General features: G+C 38.6%; 3 protein-coding genes across 4 annotated transcripts in view; 2 read left to right on the top strand and 1 right to left on the bottom strand.

The window, feature by feature from the left end:
• LOC106169316 (multidrug resistance-associated protein 1) overlaps positions 1 to 2,850 on the top strand; it is an 18,917-nt gene extending 16,067 nt beyond the window's left edge. Inside the window, exons 29-32 of the mRNA XM_087017763.1 lie at positions 319 to 477; positions 873 to 1,039; positions 1,175 to 1,369; positions 2,501 to 2,850. Coding sequence (XP_086873889.1) covers positions 319 to 477; positions 873 to 1,039; positions 1,175 to 1,369; positions 2,501 to 2,612 — 633 coding nt within the window. The 3' untranslated portion in view covers positions 2,613 to 2,850. The remainder of the gene's footprint in view (positions 1 to 318; positions 478 to 872; positions 1,040 to 1,174; positions 1,370 to 2,500) is intronic.
• LOC106169334 (transketolase-like protein 2) lies at positions 2,718 to 16,548 on the bottom strand. 2 transcript variants are annotated; one of them, XM_013548750.2, is made up of 13 exons: positions 16,363 to 16,548; positions 15,739 to 15,926; positions 10,209 to 10,326; positions 9,031 to 9,144; positions 8,594 to 8,691; positions 7,988 to 8,179; positions 7,270 to 7,397; positions 6,605 to 6,798; positions 5,980 to 6,093; positions 5,478 to 5,685; positions 4,691 to 4,905; positions 3,745 to 3,961; positions 2,718 to 3,274 (listed from the first exon to the last, which is right to left on the bottom strand). In XM_013548750.2, the coding sequence occupies exons 2-13, from the start codon at positions 15,852 to 15,854 to the stop codon at positions 3,099 to 3,101; spliced, it is 1,890 nt and encodes a 629-aa protein (XP_013404204.2). In that variant the 5' UTR covers positions 15,855 to 15,926; positions 16,363 to 16,548; the 3' UTR covers positions 2,718 to 3,098. The 2 variants fall into 2 exon arrangements, with proteins under 2 accessions (XP_013404204.2, XP_086873892.1); XM_087017766.1 differs by having other exon boundaries at positions 6,605 to 6,801; positions 7,273 to 7,397.
• Positions 15,956 to 16,548, top strand: part of LOC106169328 (uncharacterized) — a 31,502-nt gene continuing 30,909 nt past the window's right edge. Inside the window, exon 1 of the mRNA XM_087017764.1 lies at positions 15,956 to 16,229. Within this exon, the coding sequence (XP_086873890.1) occupies positions 16,053 to 16,229 (177 nt within the window). The 5' untranslated portion in view covers positions 15,956 to 16,052. The remainder of the gene's footprint in view (positions 16,230 to 16,548) is intronic.

Genomic DNA, 16,548 nt, shown 5'->3' with positions numbered 1-16,548 from the left:
CATCACCCTTTCCAGTGTACGGTTTTTGGGCTTGTGAAAATTATGATAAAAACAGATGAGCCCTAAAATACTTGTTTGTAGTCTGTGTATACTGAAGTCAAGGAGTGCTTGCATAAGCATGTCGGTTTACTTCTTTCAGTCATAGATAAAGACTTGCTGTTTTTCTTAATAATCCGTCGGTACTTGTTCACAACTTTTAAGTAATTTGAAAATTCGATCGCATGAAAAAATGATGTGGAAAACAGCTTAGGTGCGGTGAAAGCATATATTTAATTTAATTTTGGAGTTCATTATGTGGAAATGTCTGACCATTGCCAGGTTGGCATCGTTGGTCGCACAGGTGCGGGGAAATCTTCAATTGCTTTGGCTCTGTTCAGAATAATAGAATCAGCAGCAGGCAGCATCACGATAGATGGCATTAACATCGCTGACATTGGATTGCATCAATTACGGTCTAAAGTCACAATTATACCACAGGTATGCTATGAAGTCAAGAACCCCCTCATGATGCTTTGTTTTATTATTTTCATTAATAGCAAGCCTTTAAAGTATGTATTAGATATTTGGTGAAGATAATGTACATACATAAGTATGTCTAATCCATGATTTAGGGTTCAGTGAATGTCATTAGTTGCTCTATTTACAAATTTCTGTGCGATGTGGCCTATGGAAATTGTGACATTTATCCACTGTTATGGCAAAATCCTTAAATGGGAATAAACAACTAATACACTTTACATGTGTGGGATGATTAACGCGCGTTCAGTCGTTAGCACTTTTATGCAAAATATGTGTCTCTTTCTTTTTATTTCCAACATAATGTTTTTTTAAAAATCAGATTTTGTTTTAAATATCTTTCAACTTGATCGCAGGAACCTGAACTATTCTCTGGGACCTTGAGAACAAACTTAGACCCATTTGGTTTATACTCTGATCAGGATGTATGGAACGCACTTGAGCATGCGCACTTGAAAGATTTTGTGGCCACTCTGCCTGCAAGACTTGAGCATGAAATATCAGAAGCCGGAGAAAATTTGAGGTATATTTTGGCGAGTGCCCATGAGTATTCAATCCGACATTTTTCATCATATCATAATTAATGTTTTTTATGTGTGAATGATTTTAATAAGATCAAGTTATTGTAAAGATGTATGACGATTTTTCTCAATTTCAGTGTAGGACAACGGCAGTTAGTGTGTCTAGCAAGGGCCATTCTTCGGAAGACTAAGATTCTTGTTTTAGATGAAGCAACTGCGGCTGTTGACATGGAGACCGATGACCTTATCCAATCCTCTATCAGGTCAGAGTTCAAAGAGTGCACCGTGATAACTATTGCTCACAGACTGAATACAATTTTGGACAGTGACAGGTAAGATCGAACTTTGTTCTTAATTCGAGGAATTTCGCAATCTTATTTCAAATACATGTTGGTCGTCTCTTCAAATATTGTTTTCCCTAACCTGTGCAGTCCACGTTACCATATTTGGTTTTTGGTATCCTTATACAGTGTAGGGTCCTTAATAGGCCTACATCACTATAAAATAGTGGTCTGTATATCAACCGTGCAGACAGTCAGCTGCTAGATGCTGTCTTTCAGTTCTACTGTATTTCAATCACATTCACACGTTGTCCCCTGGACCACAAACTTGTCAACTCACTGTGCTTCTCTAGCACAATGTGTCACTTAAACGACAAAGAGACTCGGTATTTATCCAAATGTGCGTTGCTATATATCTACGAAAGTTTTTATGTTCATATTTTTTTATCAAAAAAGTAAAAGAAAAATACTCTTTTAATTCCGAGAACAGCGGTTGTCATTGGCATCTTTTATTTATAAATTAATTTTTGAATAACATATATTAATTTTAAGGATAACATATCATTCAAGAATGTTAAATCAAGTGTATGCATTTACCATAGCGGGACTCTGTATATACCCTGTAAAGCGTCGTGTTATTATAAATGGTGATAGTTCACTACCCTTAAAAATACAAGCTTACAGTTGCTTGGTATAGAAAATGAAAAGGGTTGTGCGAACTACTGTAGCTCGTGACAGTTTTATTTGGTCCCTTCTCGAGATAAATAGACTTAATAGAAGTGAGATCTGTTAATTGCCGTCTTCAATATCTTCTTCCAGTTAAATACGTGCCCTTTGAAATAAAACCCGTTATCACCGGGTCACCGATTCTTTTGTGTTATAATTCTTTCAGATGTGGCAGTTTTCTGTACGATGTGTATTCGCCTATATCACGTCTCTGACGTTACCTGGTAGTTTGTGCTATTGACACTGCCCGAATTATCACAGCAACCTTTAAGGAATATTATTTTACTCACAGTCCTTTGTACGTTGCGGTGTAACATTATCTAATATATATTTGTTTTTCCGTAGGCTTAATATGTGACCCGCATATTTATTGTGAAAAGATTATATCGGTCGACTTCAAAGTATGTGATGTAATCATACAGGCTGGTGTCATATGGATCATCTTTTATATTGCAGGGTCCTAGTACTAGACAAGGGCACCATTAAGGAATTCCAACCACCCAGTGTGTTACTTCAGGACAAGAGGAGCATGTTCTACGGATTGGCAAAGGACGCGGAACTGGTTTAAAACGGACATTAGTGTACTTGTATTGTACATGTTATCGTCGTTGCATTTTTGAGTTGATGTTTGTGGTGACGTTTTTGTTGTAAATTAATATAAATTTGAGCAGAATTGTTGAAATATGTCTATTTGAAAAAGAACTCAGCTTTGCACACAAATCCATCTAATAATAATAATACAGGCTCAATAAAAAGAGCACACCACAAGAGCCTTTCAGCAGTTCCAAATAAATGTACAAAAAGTCCCCTCCTTATGTCTTAACACGAGACAGATTATACACAGAGATACTGATGAGACAGGTAAATCGCAATGTGGCCAGATGAACCAAACTCCTCAATAATTTGTTCCGTTTAACTATACTAAACCCCACAGAGTGCCTATGTCAGAGGCTTTTATAAATGCATAAATGTTCGCCATCTGGTAAATGTGCAGGTCGAAAATACCACAGTTACAAGATGCGCAACACTTGAACAGTGCATGCCTAAACATTGCTCAATTGGCCCCTATATCTTCTTTGATGGCCTTGATGATAGATGATGGCCCAAGGCCGTATTTGTCCAAAAGGACATCACCTGGCCCACTGCGCGGAATATCACGTACGGCTAAAATGCGCACACGGATGTCGCTCTGATCTCCGATAGCTGCCGCCACTGCTTCGCCTATACCCCCTGGAAAAGATAATTAGATAATTAAATGCAGTGCGAAGTTTTGAGTGGATTACAGGTTATTGATTAAGTAGATATGATATTCTTTTTACAGTACAGTAAAAAAATTACCACAAATTTTGCGTGCCGTAGCAACAATCGCATAGTGTTTGGTCAGATCTCCAAAGTGATAGTTCAGCCACTGACTTTTCAATTATTCCAATTTTATTATTCTTACATACAATTAAACACGCCAATGCCCCTTCCCCTATACTGTTAGCACACGCTGCTGTCAAACATTTTGCTGTCCATGCTATACAGAGAAATCGAATATTCTTTCTCGGTAATATATACACACACTGAAAGACTGATTAATCCATAACTCACACGATCATCTACCCTGTAATCGAACGAATAGTTCCCATGGGGATAAGGGGAGTTTTAGAAAAAACTGATATACCATAACAGTTAATTTATTTTTTGAAACACCATACCTTCTGGATAGTGATCCTCAACTGTCAAAACTCTGCCCCCAGTTGCCCTAGCGGAGGAGAGAATCGTCTCCCTGTCCAACGGTTTCACGGTGAAGGGGTCTATGACACGGATGTGTATTCCCTCAGTTTCCAAAATGGCAGCTGCCTGCAGTGCTGTATCCAGGGTAACGCCCGCTGCCACCACGGTGACTTGATCGTTGGGGTGTTGTCGCACAACCTGACAGAAATGAAGAATAACATTCTGTATACTGATCGATTAGAATTCAGGCCGTTGGAATCGCTTTTAAAAATCGCTTCTTATTTTTCAACTGCATGCACACTTGGATGCTGGGTCCCAGTTGTGAATAACTGATACTGCTGGGGGATCCTGGATTTTCCTTGGGCGGGCAAGCATAATTTTATATTTATATAAAAATTTGTAACATGTATATAAAATGTAGGGCACAGAGAAGGAAAATGTCCTCTTTCGCTCAGTATCGTTTTTCTTTTTTTTTTTTTGGTGGGGGTTGGGAGGGAAGTATCGCCGACGCTGAAAGAGGTGGCACTTTACCGCCATTGAAACAGTTCTAACAAACGCGTAACCTATCAGCATCAGCCTTGAACAAACCTTCTTAAAGATAATAAGCAGGACATATTAAAAAACAAACGCCATATACAAAAATTATAGCATGTGTAGTCACAAAACATAATAGATAAGTTTATATCGGTAGCCTTTACACGATTACATGGGTCACGTCTTTTGTCACTTCTTAATTCAGTGTAAATTTGACATGTCCAGTCATCCGATTTTGGTTTCAATTTGGCAATAAAATGAAAAAGGGCCTACACGTAGGTCTGCATTTAGAAAGTTATAGTGAACATCTTGCCATACTTATCAAGGCAGTTTTGCTTAAGCTATACAAATGGCATGGAACATAAATTGTTCGAATACCAATCAAAACCTTACCTTTGCCTCTCCTATATGAAATCTCTCCTCGTTGTCGTATATAACGCTGGTTTCTGATCGAGTGGACCGGATATACGCTATTCCTTTGGTGCATGCGGCGAGTTTCACGGCACCCTCCATGGAGACCGCGTCGCTCGGGTAGAACACTGTGCAATTGGGCACGGCACGAAACATCGCCATGTCCTCCATACCCATCTGAGACGGCCCGTCTGCACCTGCAATGTACAAGGGCTGTAGATCTTTTTTTCGCAGACAGATTGGTAGCCATGCATACATATAAAAAGAGAGACAGAAGGAAATTTTGAAAGGTATGCGAGCCCAATGGCATATGCTAACTCATTCAGAGCCTTCAAATGCTAATTGTGGATTTGGTTGGATTTGTTTACAGAGGGTGCTATTGCAACGATGTACATAAAAGTTGCAATAATTATGCCAACGGCGTTTACTGCAAGCTACTGAGTGCAACGACAAGTGCTTCTCCTCAGATGACTAACGCCCACGTTCGACTTTGTCGCAATTCCCAAATTCATAGAAACTTAATGGATCCATAAAATGAAACATGTTTGCAATGCAAACGAAGGCAATTGCTTCTTTGTTAATAAATCCATCAAAAAACATAAAGTGTAGCACTCTATATGACGCACGAAGGCACACAAGTTTGCATATATTATTCATATTTGTAGTGTCGACTATATTTCCAGAACGGACGTATTACAGAAGAAATCAAAATCAGAAGCAGCAGCTTTGTGTTGAAAAAAGAAAACACGTGTTTTGTTTCTCTACCTACCTACGGAAACTCCAGGATGAGACCCCAGAATATTGATATTGGTTTGTGAGATGGCCCCCATGCGAATCTGGTCGTAAGCCCTTGTTAGGAAACTCCCGTATGTGCAGAGAAAGACCACTGTTCTGTCCCTGGTGGCGCACCCTATCGCCACGCCAACCATGTTTTGTTCCGCTATGAAGCATTCTAAGAACTGATCAGGACAAGTCTCCTGGACATGAAACATAGACATTTTTATTTATTTATATGTTTATGACAGTAATTTTGGCATCGATTGACCGGAATATATATTACTAGTTATCACTTACATCTCGCACTCTCTTTCCTTTTTCTTCTCTTACTGACTCCGTTGCATAAAAAAATTAATATTAGAAATATTCCAACGGAAAAGGAAAAAACAATGCCAAGAAGCTATCAACGTTAATAATATTTTTTAAAAATAACACAAATAACACGGGGAACAGTGTTTGCGATGACAACATGATAGTATGAGGTGAAAACTTACCCTAAACTTGTTGGAAAAGGTGGAGCCACGCATGTCCCCGTCCAGAGTGATAACGCGCTTGTTTAGTTTTCCAAGCTTTGATGAAGCGCTGGCAAAGCCCACCCGGGGAGCTAGCTAGAAAATAGAATCACATGTGGGACAAGCAATTAGGAAAATTAGATGCAAACATCTCCAAACCGTATTCTTTGTGAGGCACATACCGATCAGGACCACCTCGACCAAAAATTCAAATTGAACTGAATATTGACCAAAACTCCATAACAATAGTGATTTCGTAATGACAAAAGATCATGTTGTCACCAAAATAAGCACAGGGGATGCTAAAATGGAGAAAAACATCCCTTTCCCTGATGCCCCCCCCCCCCCCAATTCTGAATATTGGACACGAAAGGCATCAGCTTTTTAAACTTCCTTTGACTTCAAAAAATAGAGAAACTCACCCATTTTTGTATTCATTGTTGGGGTAAAACTTTTCATTAAAATAAACCAGTGAACGTCTGCCTAAGTAAAATGTAAACAAAGAACTGTCTCGAAAGTCTCAAGTACGTCTTTCTCATAAACAGTGGCAAAAGACATCCCTTCATACAACCCAAAAAAGAGTAGAAACGAGCGCAAAACGCCTCACCCTGTCTCCCTTCCTATAATTTGGCGGCTCTGGCAAGATTAGATCTTGGATATTGACAGGAGGAGCATCATCAATAGGCAGCCGTGGTTCAAGGTTTAAAGACCCCTTCGATACCAACTGTTTCTCAATGGAGTCGATGACTAAATCTTTATCGCCAACTACTTTCCCGTGGAACTTTGCCTGGTCTTCACTGCCTGGTAATTATATAAGTACAGCTTTCATGACGATAACATAGGGAACTGATCCGAAATTATTTTAAGCTCTCTTGGCAAAGTACATATACGTATCGAAACATTTATCGCGGGCGAGTGATGGATGCCAAACAGGGGTTGGGCCAAAAGCCTGGCCTCGTTATTTTGAATTGCGAAGGTTTATAATTATTGAGAGCGTCCAGTAGGACGCTAAAAGACAAAATATGGGGAAATGGAAACGCTGTTTTTCCAAAACTGTACCATTTCTGTGAATATTAACGAACCTATTCAAGGTGAATCACAAACTGATCTTTTTACATTATTTATTTAGTAATATATATATATATATAGAGAGAGAGAGAGAGAGAGAGAGAAAGAGAGAGAGAGAGAGAGAGAGAGAGAGATTGGGGCAATTAATGTTTCTGTGAAACAGGCCCCCATGGAAGATCACTGCTGCTATCTATACACGCCTACCAGGAAATCCTTTGCCTTTGAATGTCTTTGCAATGACGCAAGACGGTTTATCTTTTACTTGTTCCGCTGCAGCGAAAGCCTGAACCAATTCCTCCACACTGTGGCCGTCTACAACGTACGTGTTCCATCTGTAACGAGATTTATAAAACAAGTGGGCTTATGGATACTTGCTATGAGATTGATGACTCATATTCGTAACAAATTCAGGTAAAATTATTGTAACACCTTTCGTAAAGAAACGGGAATAGAATCAATAAATAAAACCATAATAAGAGGCAAAGCGTGCCCACATATTTTGGCTTAAATCTGTGTCATTAACAGAACTCGTGACATCCCATTAAGGGCGCAGACAATAGTAGTAGGATATAAGCCGAAGCCGAGCGAAAAGAAATGGGGTGACAGGGTAATGCCGGCATAGCAGCAAAAGATAGAGGGAGATGTCGATGGATGCTGACAAGCCTTTTGAGTCGACCATGGCTCGAAGGATAAGCAAGTAAGTATAAATCAAATTTTCTACCAAACGGCAGGAGGAACCAGGGTGCAAAGAGGGAAGTCCACCTTGCTAGTTGTATCTCCCCCCTTTTCATGTTTTTTCTTGTAAGAGAGGTGAAGAGTTCGACTACTAGCTTACTTTATCCCACAGTGACAATGAATTATTGACAATCAAATGTTTTCACTGTTTTTAACTTCAAGTAAACCCGAAGTTCATCGAACGTACCCGAATGCCTCAACTCTTATCCTATAAGCATCCAAGTCGTGCTCCAGCGCCGTTAAGTCACTCTGCCCAAAACGGTTTACGTCAAATATGGCGACCAGGTTGTCTAGTTTGTAGAAGCTGGCGAAGGCCATGGCCTCCCATATAGAACCCTCTGCACTTTCGCCGTCGCCAACAACGCAGAACACACGATAACTGTAGAATAAAACACATAACTGTAAGTACGCATAAACTGCTGGGCGAAAAGTTCTTTATTCAAAGTTGAAGAGTCCTCTGATTTTATCTCATGAATCAGAGTAAAATCTACCGGTAGAAATTATATAAGAGATATCTTCCAAAGAGAGACAGCACTAGAATTTTCATGGTGACGGATTTTACATCGTACGTGTTTATAAGACCCTACCCCCATCCCTATCCCCATGGGGGGAGGGCCCCCATCAATCGGACCGTCTAGCTAATTACTAATTAACGTTACAAGAGCGGCCAAATACCTTTAAACATTCAAACCCTGGTCGTTTTACATAATAGCTGAAAACAATTATGATAGTTCTAAAATCTCTTTAAAAATTCCTCGTAATAAAAGTGATTATGATTATTTATTATACGTACCTTGCCCTGTCAAAGTATTTCCCGGTATACGCCATACCGGCGGCACAGCTCAGTCCCTGGCCTAGTGAGCCCGTCGCAACGTCAATAAACTCGAGTCTCTAGAAATGTAAATAAGGCCATCAGAGAAATGTTCTCTCTCAGAGTATTAAGCAAATCAAGCTCAAAACACATCTATAAAGATCACCTAAAACATGGTACTAAATACGATTTTATACTTGGTATAAAATGGCATTTAAATGTAGTTTTAGTTGATCTTTGTAAATGCATTTTAACTTGATTTATTCCTTTATAACGAGACCAACACGGTTATTAATATTAATTGCACTTCGTGAAAAAATCTTCATTGACATCATATTTCATTAGTAGTTTTCTAGATAAACCAGCCAATACTAAAAGAAAGAACCAGACAATCAAACAAATTAAAAAAGAATGCGTACCGGGGTTGGGTGTCCTTCTAAATCACTGTCCACCTTTCTCAGATTAAGTAGGTCTTCCACGGGAAATAAGCCAGCCTCGGCCCACGCCGCGTACAGTGCAGGAGCAGCATGACCCTAAACAACATACATATACCAGAGTATAAGACTGGGTTCCCATACTTATATCGATCCATCTGGATCGACCTAACTCCCTGGGGTTCACGCTAAATTGCTATCAGCTCAAGAGGTTTAAATGTCTGTCACGCCTACCGAATCAGCTAGGGTGTAAAGATAATTACCCCCTAACAGTTTTGCTAGGCGTGACAGACATTTAAGCCGGTTTCGTTGATAGCAATTTAGTGAGACTCCCCAGTGAGATAGATCGATCCAAATGTCTGTGGAAATAGTCCCTTAGTACAACTGTAGCAGCTCTGAGCTGTATTCTGTATGATTCAGTTACACACAAGAACAAAGCACATCCTACCCTGATTTCAGCTAAAGTCGATGTTAAAAATAACAAAACACATTCCACACAGAGAGTGGAATTTTCGGCTCTATCTAATAATTCTTTTGTCTTTTTTCCTTTTATCGCGCTCTGAGACTTGTTCCAACATTCTTCATTGCACTTATGATATTAAAAAAAAATTTTAATGTTAAAAGACAGCTGCACCCCCCTCCCCACCAAATTTATGAAAAAGAAACCTGGGGGGTTATCTATTGTTAGCCTTTTCCTTGTCCACACACTAGTTTTTTACTTGGTTTATCGTCTACGAGAGCCCCAGTACTACAGGCAGTACAAGTAACTTATCAGCATGTGTATTGTAGGCTGTCAACAGCAACGCCCCCTCTCCCAACCACTTTTCTCAGCCAAGGACACTGATTTACCCTCTACCAGAGCCACAGATTGATTTTTTTAAACTAGATAATCACAAATATGTGCTTAGCTAATTCATGGCACCTTGCGCTGTAAATGGCATGAGTTAGTAAGGCCTACAATACAAGCAAGTAAATTACTGGTGTCACCCTCTGTAGCCTATTCACGTATATCCTCTACCAGGGCCACAAATTGATTTTTCACTTGATGTTCGCAATTGTGTCATGGATTTGCCAGAGACAAATCAGTGAATACCTAGTTAAAAGCTATCTGTGGCCCTGGTAGAGGGTAGCACTGTATTAACATTTCTAATCGTTACCCTTACCTTTGAGAGGACAAATCTGTCACTGTTTGGGTCACGAGGCTTCTGGACCCTGTATCTCATCGTATGGAAGAACAACACTGACGTTATTTCAGCAATCGATGCACACGATGTCGGGTGACTGAAAAAAATTCAATAGTCGTCTTTTGTTAACAAAACAATGTCAATTACCTAATATATTTTTCTTTGTCAAATTTTCAACTGACTTTGCCAGTCCTCTTACGTTCAGACTCGCATCCTGATTCACTTTTACAATATTTCAAGCAAAATTTTAGGAATCTTTGAAAAAGAATGTTATTTTAATCCCCTGATGGTCTCCCGGTCTCTACATGCTCTGTCCCTGCCGGGGACTAGCAATTAAACCTCAGAGTCGAGATTTGATCCGTTTAATGGCGCGTGTGGAGACGGTGAGACAGGGGATTAAGTGGGTTAATTGCTTTTTATGTCGAGTCGGCCATATTTTGTCCACGGATCAGGAAGTCCGCAGCTCATCTGTTCTCAATGCGCTCTAACACAGGCCTACCCAACTACCAGAATCGGCACCGAATGATCCAGAATTCACCGGTAAATCGGACCACACTATCCGTTTCCAAGGTGTGTATTAGATCGCATTACACAGTATCAGACGCGACACCGCTCTTGCCTAGTACGCGATGTGATAGTGACGATTCTTAGCGGGGTTGAAAAGCATTGCATCACCACTCAAAATTTGTTCAGGGTATGATACTGTGTAATGCGTACTGAATCACATCTTGAAAACGGGTAGTGTGGTCCGATTTACCGGTGAATTCAGGATCATTCGGTGCCGAGTCTGGTAGTTGGGTAGGCCTGGATAATTTTATTCAAGATTGATTGTTGTTGTTTTTTTAATAAAGCCACAGGCCAATACAAGTCTTTGGTGCTTTAGGCAACATGTCAAAATATTTTTTCGTTGTATTATGTATGCTTGCTGTACCATACACCTTGCCCCGTGCATTTATCGATGCCACTATATCTCAAATACCTTAGGTAATGTATGTACATATGAAGAGCATCACAAATTTAATTCCATTTCGAAATTTATAAAAAACATCAATATCTTACAAACTTAAACTTCACCTAGGATTTAATTGGATCCTAGACTACACCAAAAAGGAAATACTGCAGCAGTTTTACCTAAAATATATATCATTCATGTCAACCCCTGATGAAGGGCACTTAATCAGTTCAAGGAAAGGCCTCTCAAGGAAAACATTTTCAAAAAAATAAGTAGTCTGCGTTACGAGAGCAGCCTTCTAATTTATGTATACTTTGCTTTGAAAATAAAAGGCTGAGTGTTTTTCTGCTGTTCAGGGTCTGCCATATTCATGATGTCTCTATCCTCTACTTATTGACTACTTCGCGAAATTCTACTTCAAAAAAATTAACATAATATTATCTGTATAATCAGCGCATTTCTTTCATTGATCCCCTTTGCATTAGGCGTCGTGAGTTCCTATAGTGTTGTATTGTACTTGTCGCCCAAAACTGAAACAATATTATATCATTCATATAAAGTCATATTTATAAACTTACTATTTATTTTTAAAAAGGCTAATATCCATTTGAAATATCCAGTAGCCTTTACAAGACGAAAATAAATAAAATACTTAAAATATAAAAAATGCAGTCGTTCCAGCTATAAAACTTTTTAGATGTAAGTTCTTTTTATTGTCCTTAGTTTGATTTTCACGTGCATCGGAACACTGTTTCATTCATCAGGGTAGTAAACTTAAAGAGCGAGGTCACCATAGGTATTTTATTTGTAGTCTAGCTTCACATGGTATCAGTGAAAAATGTTCAAATTACGGGTTTCTCAAATTAAGTTTTGGAGTAAAATATATTACTAAGTTCAGTAAGTAAGGGCGGGTGCTGATTGACAGAAAATTTCAGGCCTACCCAAATACCAGACTCGGCACCGAATGATCCTGAATTCATCCTGAATTGAAAACGGGTAGTGTGGTCTGATCTACCGGTGAATTCAGGATCATTCGGTGGCGAGTCTGGTAGTTGAGTAGGCCTGAATTTCATACGTAAAAATTACATTATTGTGTTATTTTCCTTGGTGTGCAGGTAAGGAGGAGCACTAAAAGAATTGATTCGGCTGCAGTTCATTTATCCGTTTCTCATTACAACCATAGAGTAAATGTGTAGGTAGATGCCAGATGTAATCATAAGATTGATCCAAGTAATTTCTGATGTTGAAAACGCACGATAGAAATACAATCAACTTCCAAGAGGTGCAGAGTCATGAAGAGGGGTTCAGCGTCATAAAGAGGGAGACGGAGTGATTGTTTGTTACTACTCCCCTTACCAACCTTGCAATTATCAAATAATATCATTGCGGTAATTGTTGCAAAGGTAGCTCTGTTTGGCAGGCTTGAACTATTGCTTACATCCCGTGCAAGTTTGGTTAAAAATCCTGTTGTCTGTTTGTCTTTTAAAAGATTTAATTAATACATTGTTTCTAAGTCTGGTTTTGATGGCCTTATAAAAGAGATATATATATGTGTATTTGCGTATATATATTCTGTTAATCCATAAGCCGCCTCACATAGGTGAATTATTCATGTATATTGCGGTTAACTCTATGAGGCAGTCTTGTCATCTTCGATGGTTGTAGCGAAATTAAGAAATAAACTTATATAACTCTACTTGCTGTTTTTTGAGTGATATGGTTTTGGATTAAATAAATGAATAAACTTCAGTTTTATCTTGGTAATTTTACAAAAGGGTAGGCCTACAACTGCTGAAATATTTCCAGATTTAAAAACAAGCGTTATGCCATACTGCAAAATTGGTTTTGAGAAGTATTACAGAAGCATTTTTTTTTTTAATATACCTCAAATCTGCCATGCTGGGAGTATAACGATGTATTCAATTTGCTTCCTGTGTACTTCGAATTCCCTGCAGTACAGAATTAGCAAATACTACTCAATCTCTGCTTCAAAAAAGTAGATTTGTAACCTCTTTAGCAAAATTAAAACGCGCGTCAATCGTGGTGAAGTTCTACTTCATTATTACTGTTGTCTGTACAATCTGATGTATTTTTAATAGAAAATACTGCGGTAACGCTAGTTCTTCGTTCGTACTGTATTTTTTGTCAAACCTCTTTTGATCCTTCAGTTATTTAATAATAAAACACCAAAACCACAAATAAGTAAGTCACGAAACGAATGCTTCATACCAGTAGATATATACTACTTACGTCCTTGATTTCTCATATTGATGAAACGAAAGAAACATGGGCACAGCAATTACCATTACCCTCTTATGCCAGATCATAAGCTCTAAGGAAGACTTGTTTCGTGATCTTATCATGACTCACGTTAACCAGCTTATTCCACTTTCCTGTAAGGTGCAACCATCTTTTATACTTTGTAACCATAAAGCCTGTATCTTTTTTCATAGTAAAGTACCCCAAAGAATTCTCTAGCAGCTCTATATCGGATTTTAAATTATTGCCTGTTATATCATTACATTTCTATACACCTGCATACTGTGGCAGGAAGAAGACACACGTGTCAAAAGGCTTGGTGCAATTGTTTGGCGTATGTGGATTACAAATATATCCTTGGTTTTTATATTTTTGCGCTTACAGAACCTCATTTGCCTACCAGCAGCATGTTACATGACGCCCATATTTGCAACAATTTTAAACAAAGCTCATTCACAAGAAACAAAGAGCATGGAAGCATTATACTAGTATGCTCTCCGTGAAGTAGGCCTACAAGGATAATACAAGTTATACACGCATATATATAGAAAAGCAACAACGAAAAAAAAAAAAGAAATTTTATAAAGTGTCCCTGAAAAAGTTAAGCCATGATATTCATAAGACTTTTCATAAACAAGTACCGACCCATTGCAATTAAACTGAAAATTACTCCTTTTCACACGTGGCTTTTTGAAATGCTCAATTTTGGTTTTTTATTTGGTTTACAAACAAACTCCATTTATAAGACCACTTCAACAGCTGAGCAAGCACAGCTTGTAAATTTTCCTCGGTAGAAGCTATTAAAACTACATCATCTGCACATAGTAATGTATCTAACAAAATACTCCAACTCTAAAACCTTTCGAGAGGCACATTATCTACTGCGCTATATATCTATCGTTGATATATATAGGGCAAATAGGGTTGTGATCGGCTGTAACTTTGTAGAACACGATATCTATTCGTATTTGTGTACGTCGTTAACGTCTCTAGCAGTAATGTGCAGACAAACGTTGCTGTATGTTCGCATGCCCGGAGGGAGATAAAATGTTTTGAACATCAAAAACAATATACCATACACTTCTTGTATCTTCATTTTAATGCGCTGGAAACAGTTTATTCGCTTGATGGAGTATTCTCAAATGTTAAATGTATATGACAGCAGTGCCTCTCTTTTACAGCTTATGATATCACTTTTGTAATTTTTTTAATTTTTTTTCTTTATAATGTATGTTTTGTATTTGTAGGTTTAGCAAAGCGCTAATACTCATTCACTTTCCTTTGCACCTATGCAGTTTTGTTTTCATAATTGGTGCTGTTATGTAATGCATTGTATCACTTAACTGTTTAATCATTAAAAATTGAAGGAAATGACACTGATTATGGCAAAACTGATCAATCATTAAAAAATGAAGGAAATGACACTGCTAATTGCAACATTTTATGACAAATTATATTAATAATTTATATGTTCACACTTGTTTGCATTAGAGAAAGATATTGTTTCCTGATTTTTAAAATATATAGGCCTAGTTACACATTTTTTCTTTGCGACCCCCTTTTCTAAACGGGTTGTGATTTTAACCACTTTTTGGTAAATTAAACACGATTTTAAATCTGCCAAGCCTTGTTTTTATTTGTCTTTTATAAAAAACATAAAAATAAAGCACAAGTAGGTTTCACGGTAAAAAGGTCCACCTTTTTCGGAAAAAGTAGGCCTACCCCCCTTTGAATTTGTTGGCTACGGGCCTGCCGATATACCTACCAATAGGCCTACTGTAAATGCTTGTTCTGTTGTGAAAAGGGCCCTTCAAAGCGAATAGACACGACCTGAACTATCCCGAGCTTTTCGACCGTCTCCGTTCTTGGCAATGGCGAATCATAAATTAGAAACTTTGTTCCTTTTTCTTTAACTGATTTTAAGAGACCCGTGCTCATTTTATATATCTATGTCAGACTAAGTGCAAAAAGCTTTCTTTTCAATTTTTATTTACACTTATACATTTTGTAGCAATTTAAGGGGGGGGGGGGGGGGGAGAAAACACCAGGCTCGACCGGGATTCGAAACCGGGACTCTCGCAAACCGTGCGACTACTCTTAACACGAGGAAAAAAAAAAACAAGCAGTTTTATTACTCTATGCCTTATACATTATAGAACAATTGTTCTCGTCTACCGTTTTATATTTGCGAAGCGAAATCTCTTTGGTTTGTATTTCACCCTTTCATCAAAGTATATAAATTTCTCGCTAACTTGTGGTGTATCTCTGACCTCACCTGTAAGGGACAATATAACTTACCCCGAGCCGGCAGCGCTGGTTGCACGAACGCTGTGAAGTCGAATCCGGTTGGCCATGTCTCGGAGCGCTTGGAAATCCGCGTGTCCCATGTCGTTGTTTTCCCGCACGTTAGTCATGCTCTTGCAGTTTGTCAGTTTGAACAAAATTCACCCGGTGATGTGTAGAGCTCGCCTTTCAGGGTAACCCACCTAAATGAAAGATGAACACATACGGGTTACAAGGGCTTGCCAAGATGAAATACGCTTTACGCATCTATGCAGCAAAATGACAAAAAACATTACGGTTTGCTTATTTCCGTTTAAATTCGGCCGTGTATGAGAGCAGATAACAAGATATGCAGTTCACAGCGTAAGGAACGACCACATTTTCTATTAATATTTTCATCATTTGAATTTTCAGCCAGGATTTACATGGGCAGATATATGAGGGTCTTCCTTCAGGGACATTTTAAGTTATTAGTGGTCGACATTGGATACATTCAATTACTACAGGTAGGCATTACTACGCCCATTTGTTAGTGTTCCGATGTCATAGTTTATGCCTGAATACAATGAAAAATATGCCAAAGCTCCAAAACGAGAACCAATGTATCTTTATGAAATGTCAGGAAGACGTGGCACCTACCCATTCAATCTTGTTTATGCAGATGGCTCCTTTTGTCCCGATTAGATGGAACGTAAAACCTTTCGGCAACGACTGTCGTATAAGCCCTACTGCAACGTCGAGCTACCCTGCATGTGAACGATTATTGCACGAATCGAAGATAAACAAGACCGTCTAAACTGCGCACGTGCAACGCATCGTTGGAGC

This window comes from Lingula anatina, chromosome 7 (assembly GCF_051362555.1).
Source record: "Lingula anatina isolate TDL-2025a chromosome 7, LinAna3.0, whole genome shotgun sequence".
NCBI lineage: Eukaryota > Metazoa > Brachiopoda > Lingulata > Lingulida > Lingulidae > Lingula > Lingula anatina.
This window is presented reverse-complemented; position numbering and strand designations above follow the sequence as displayed.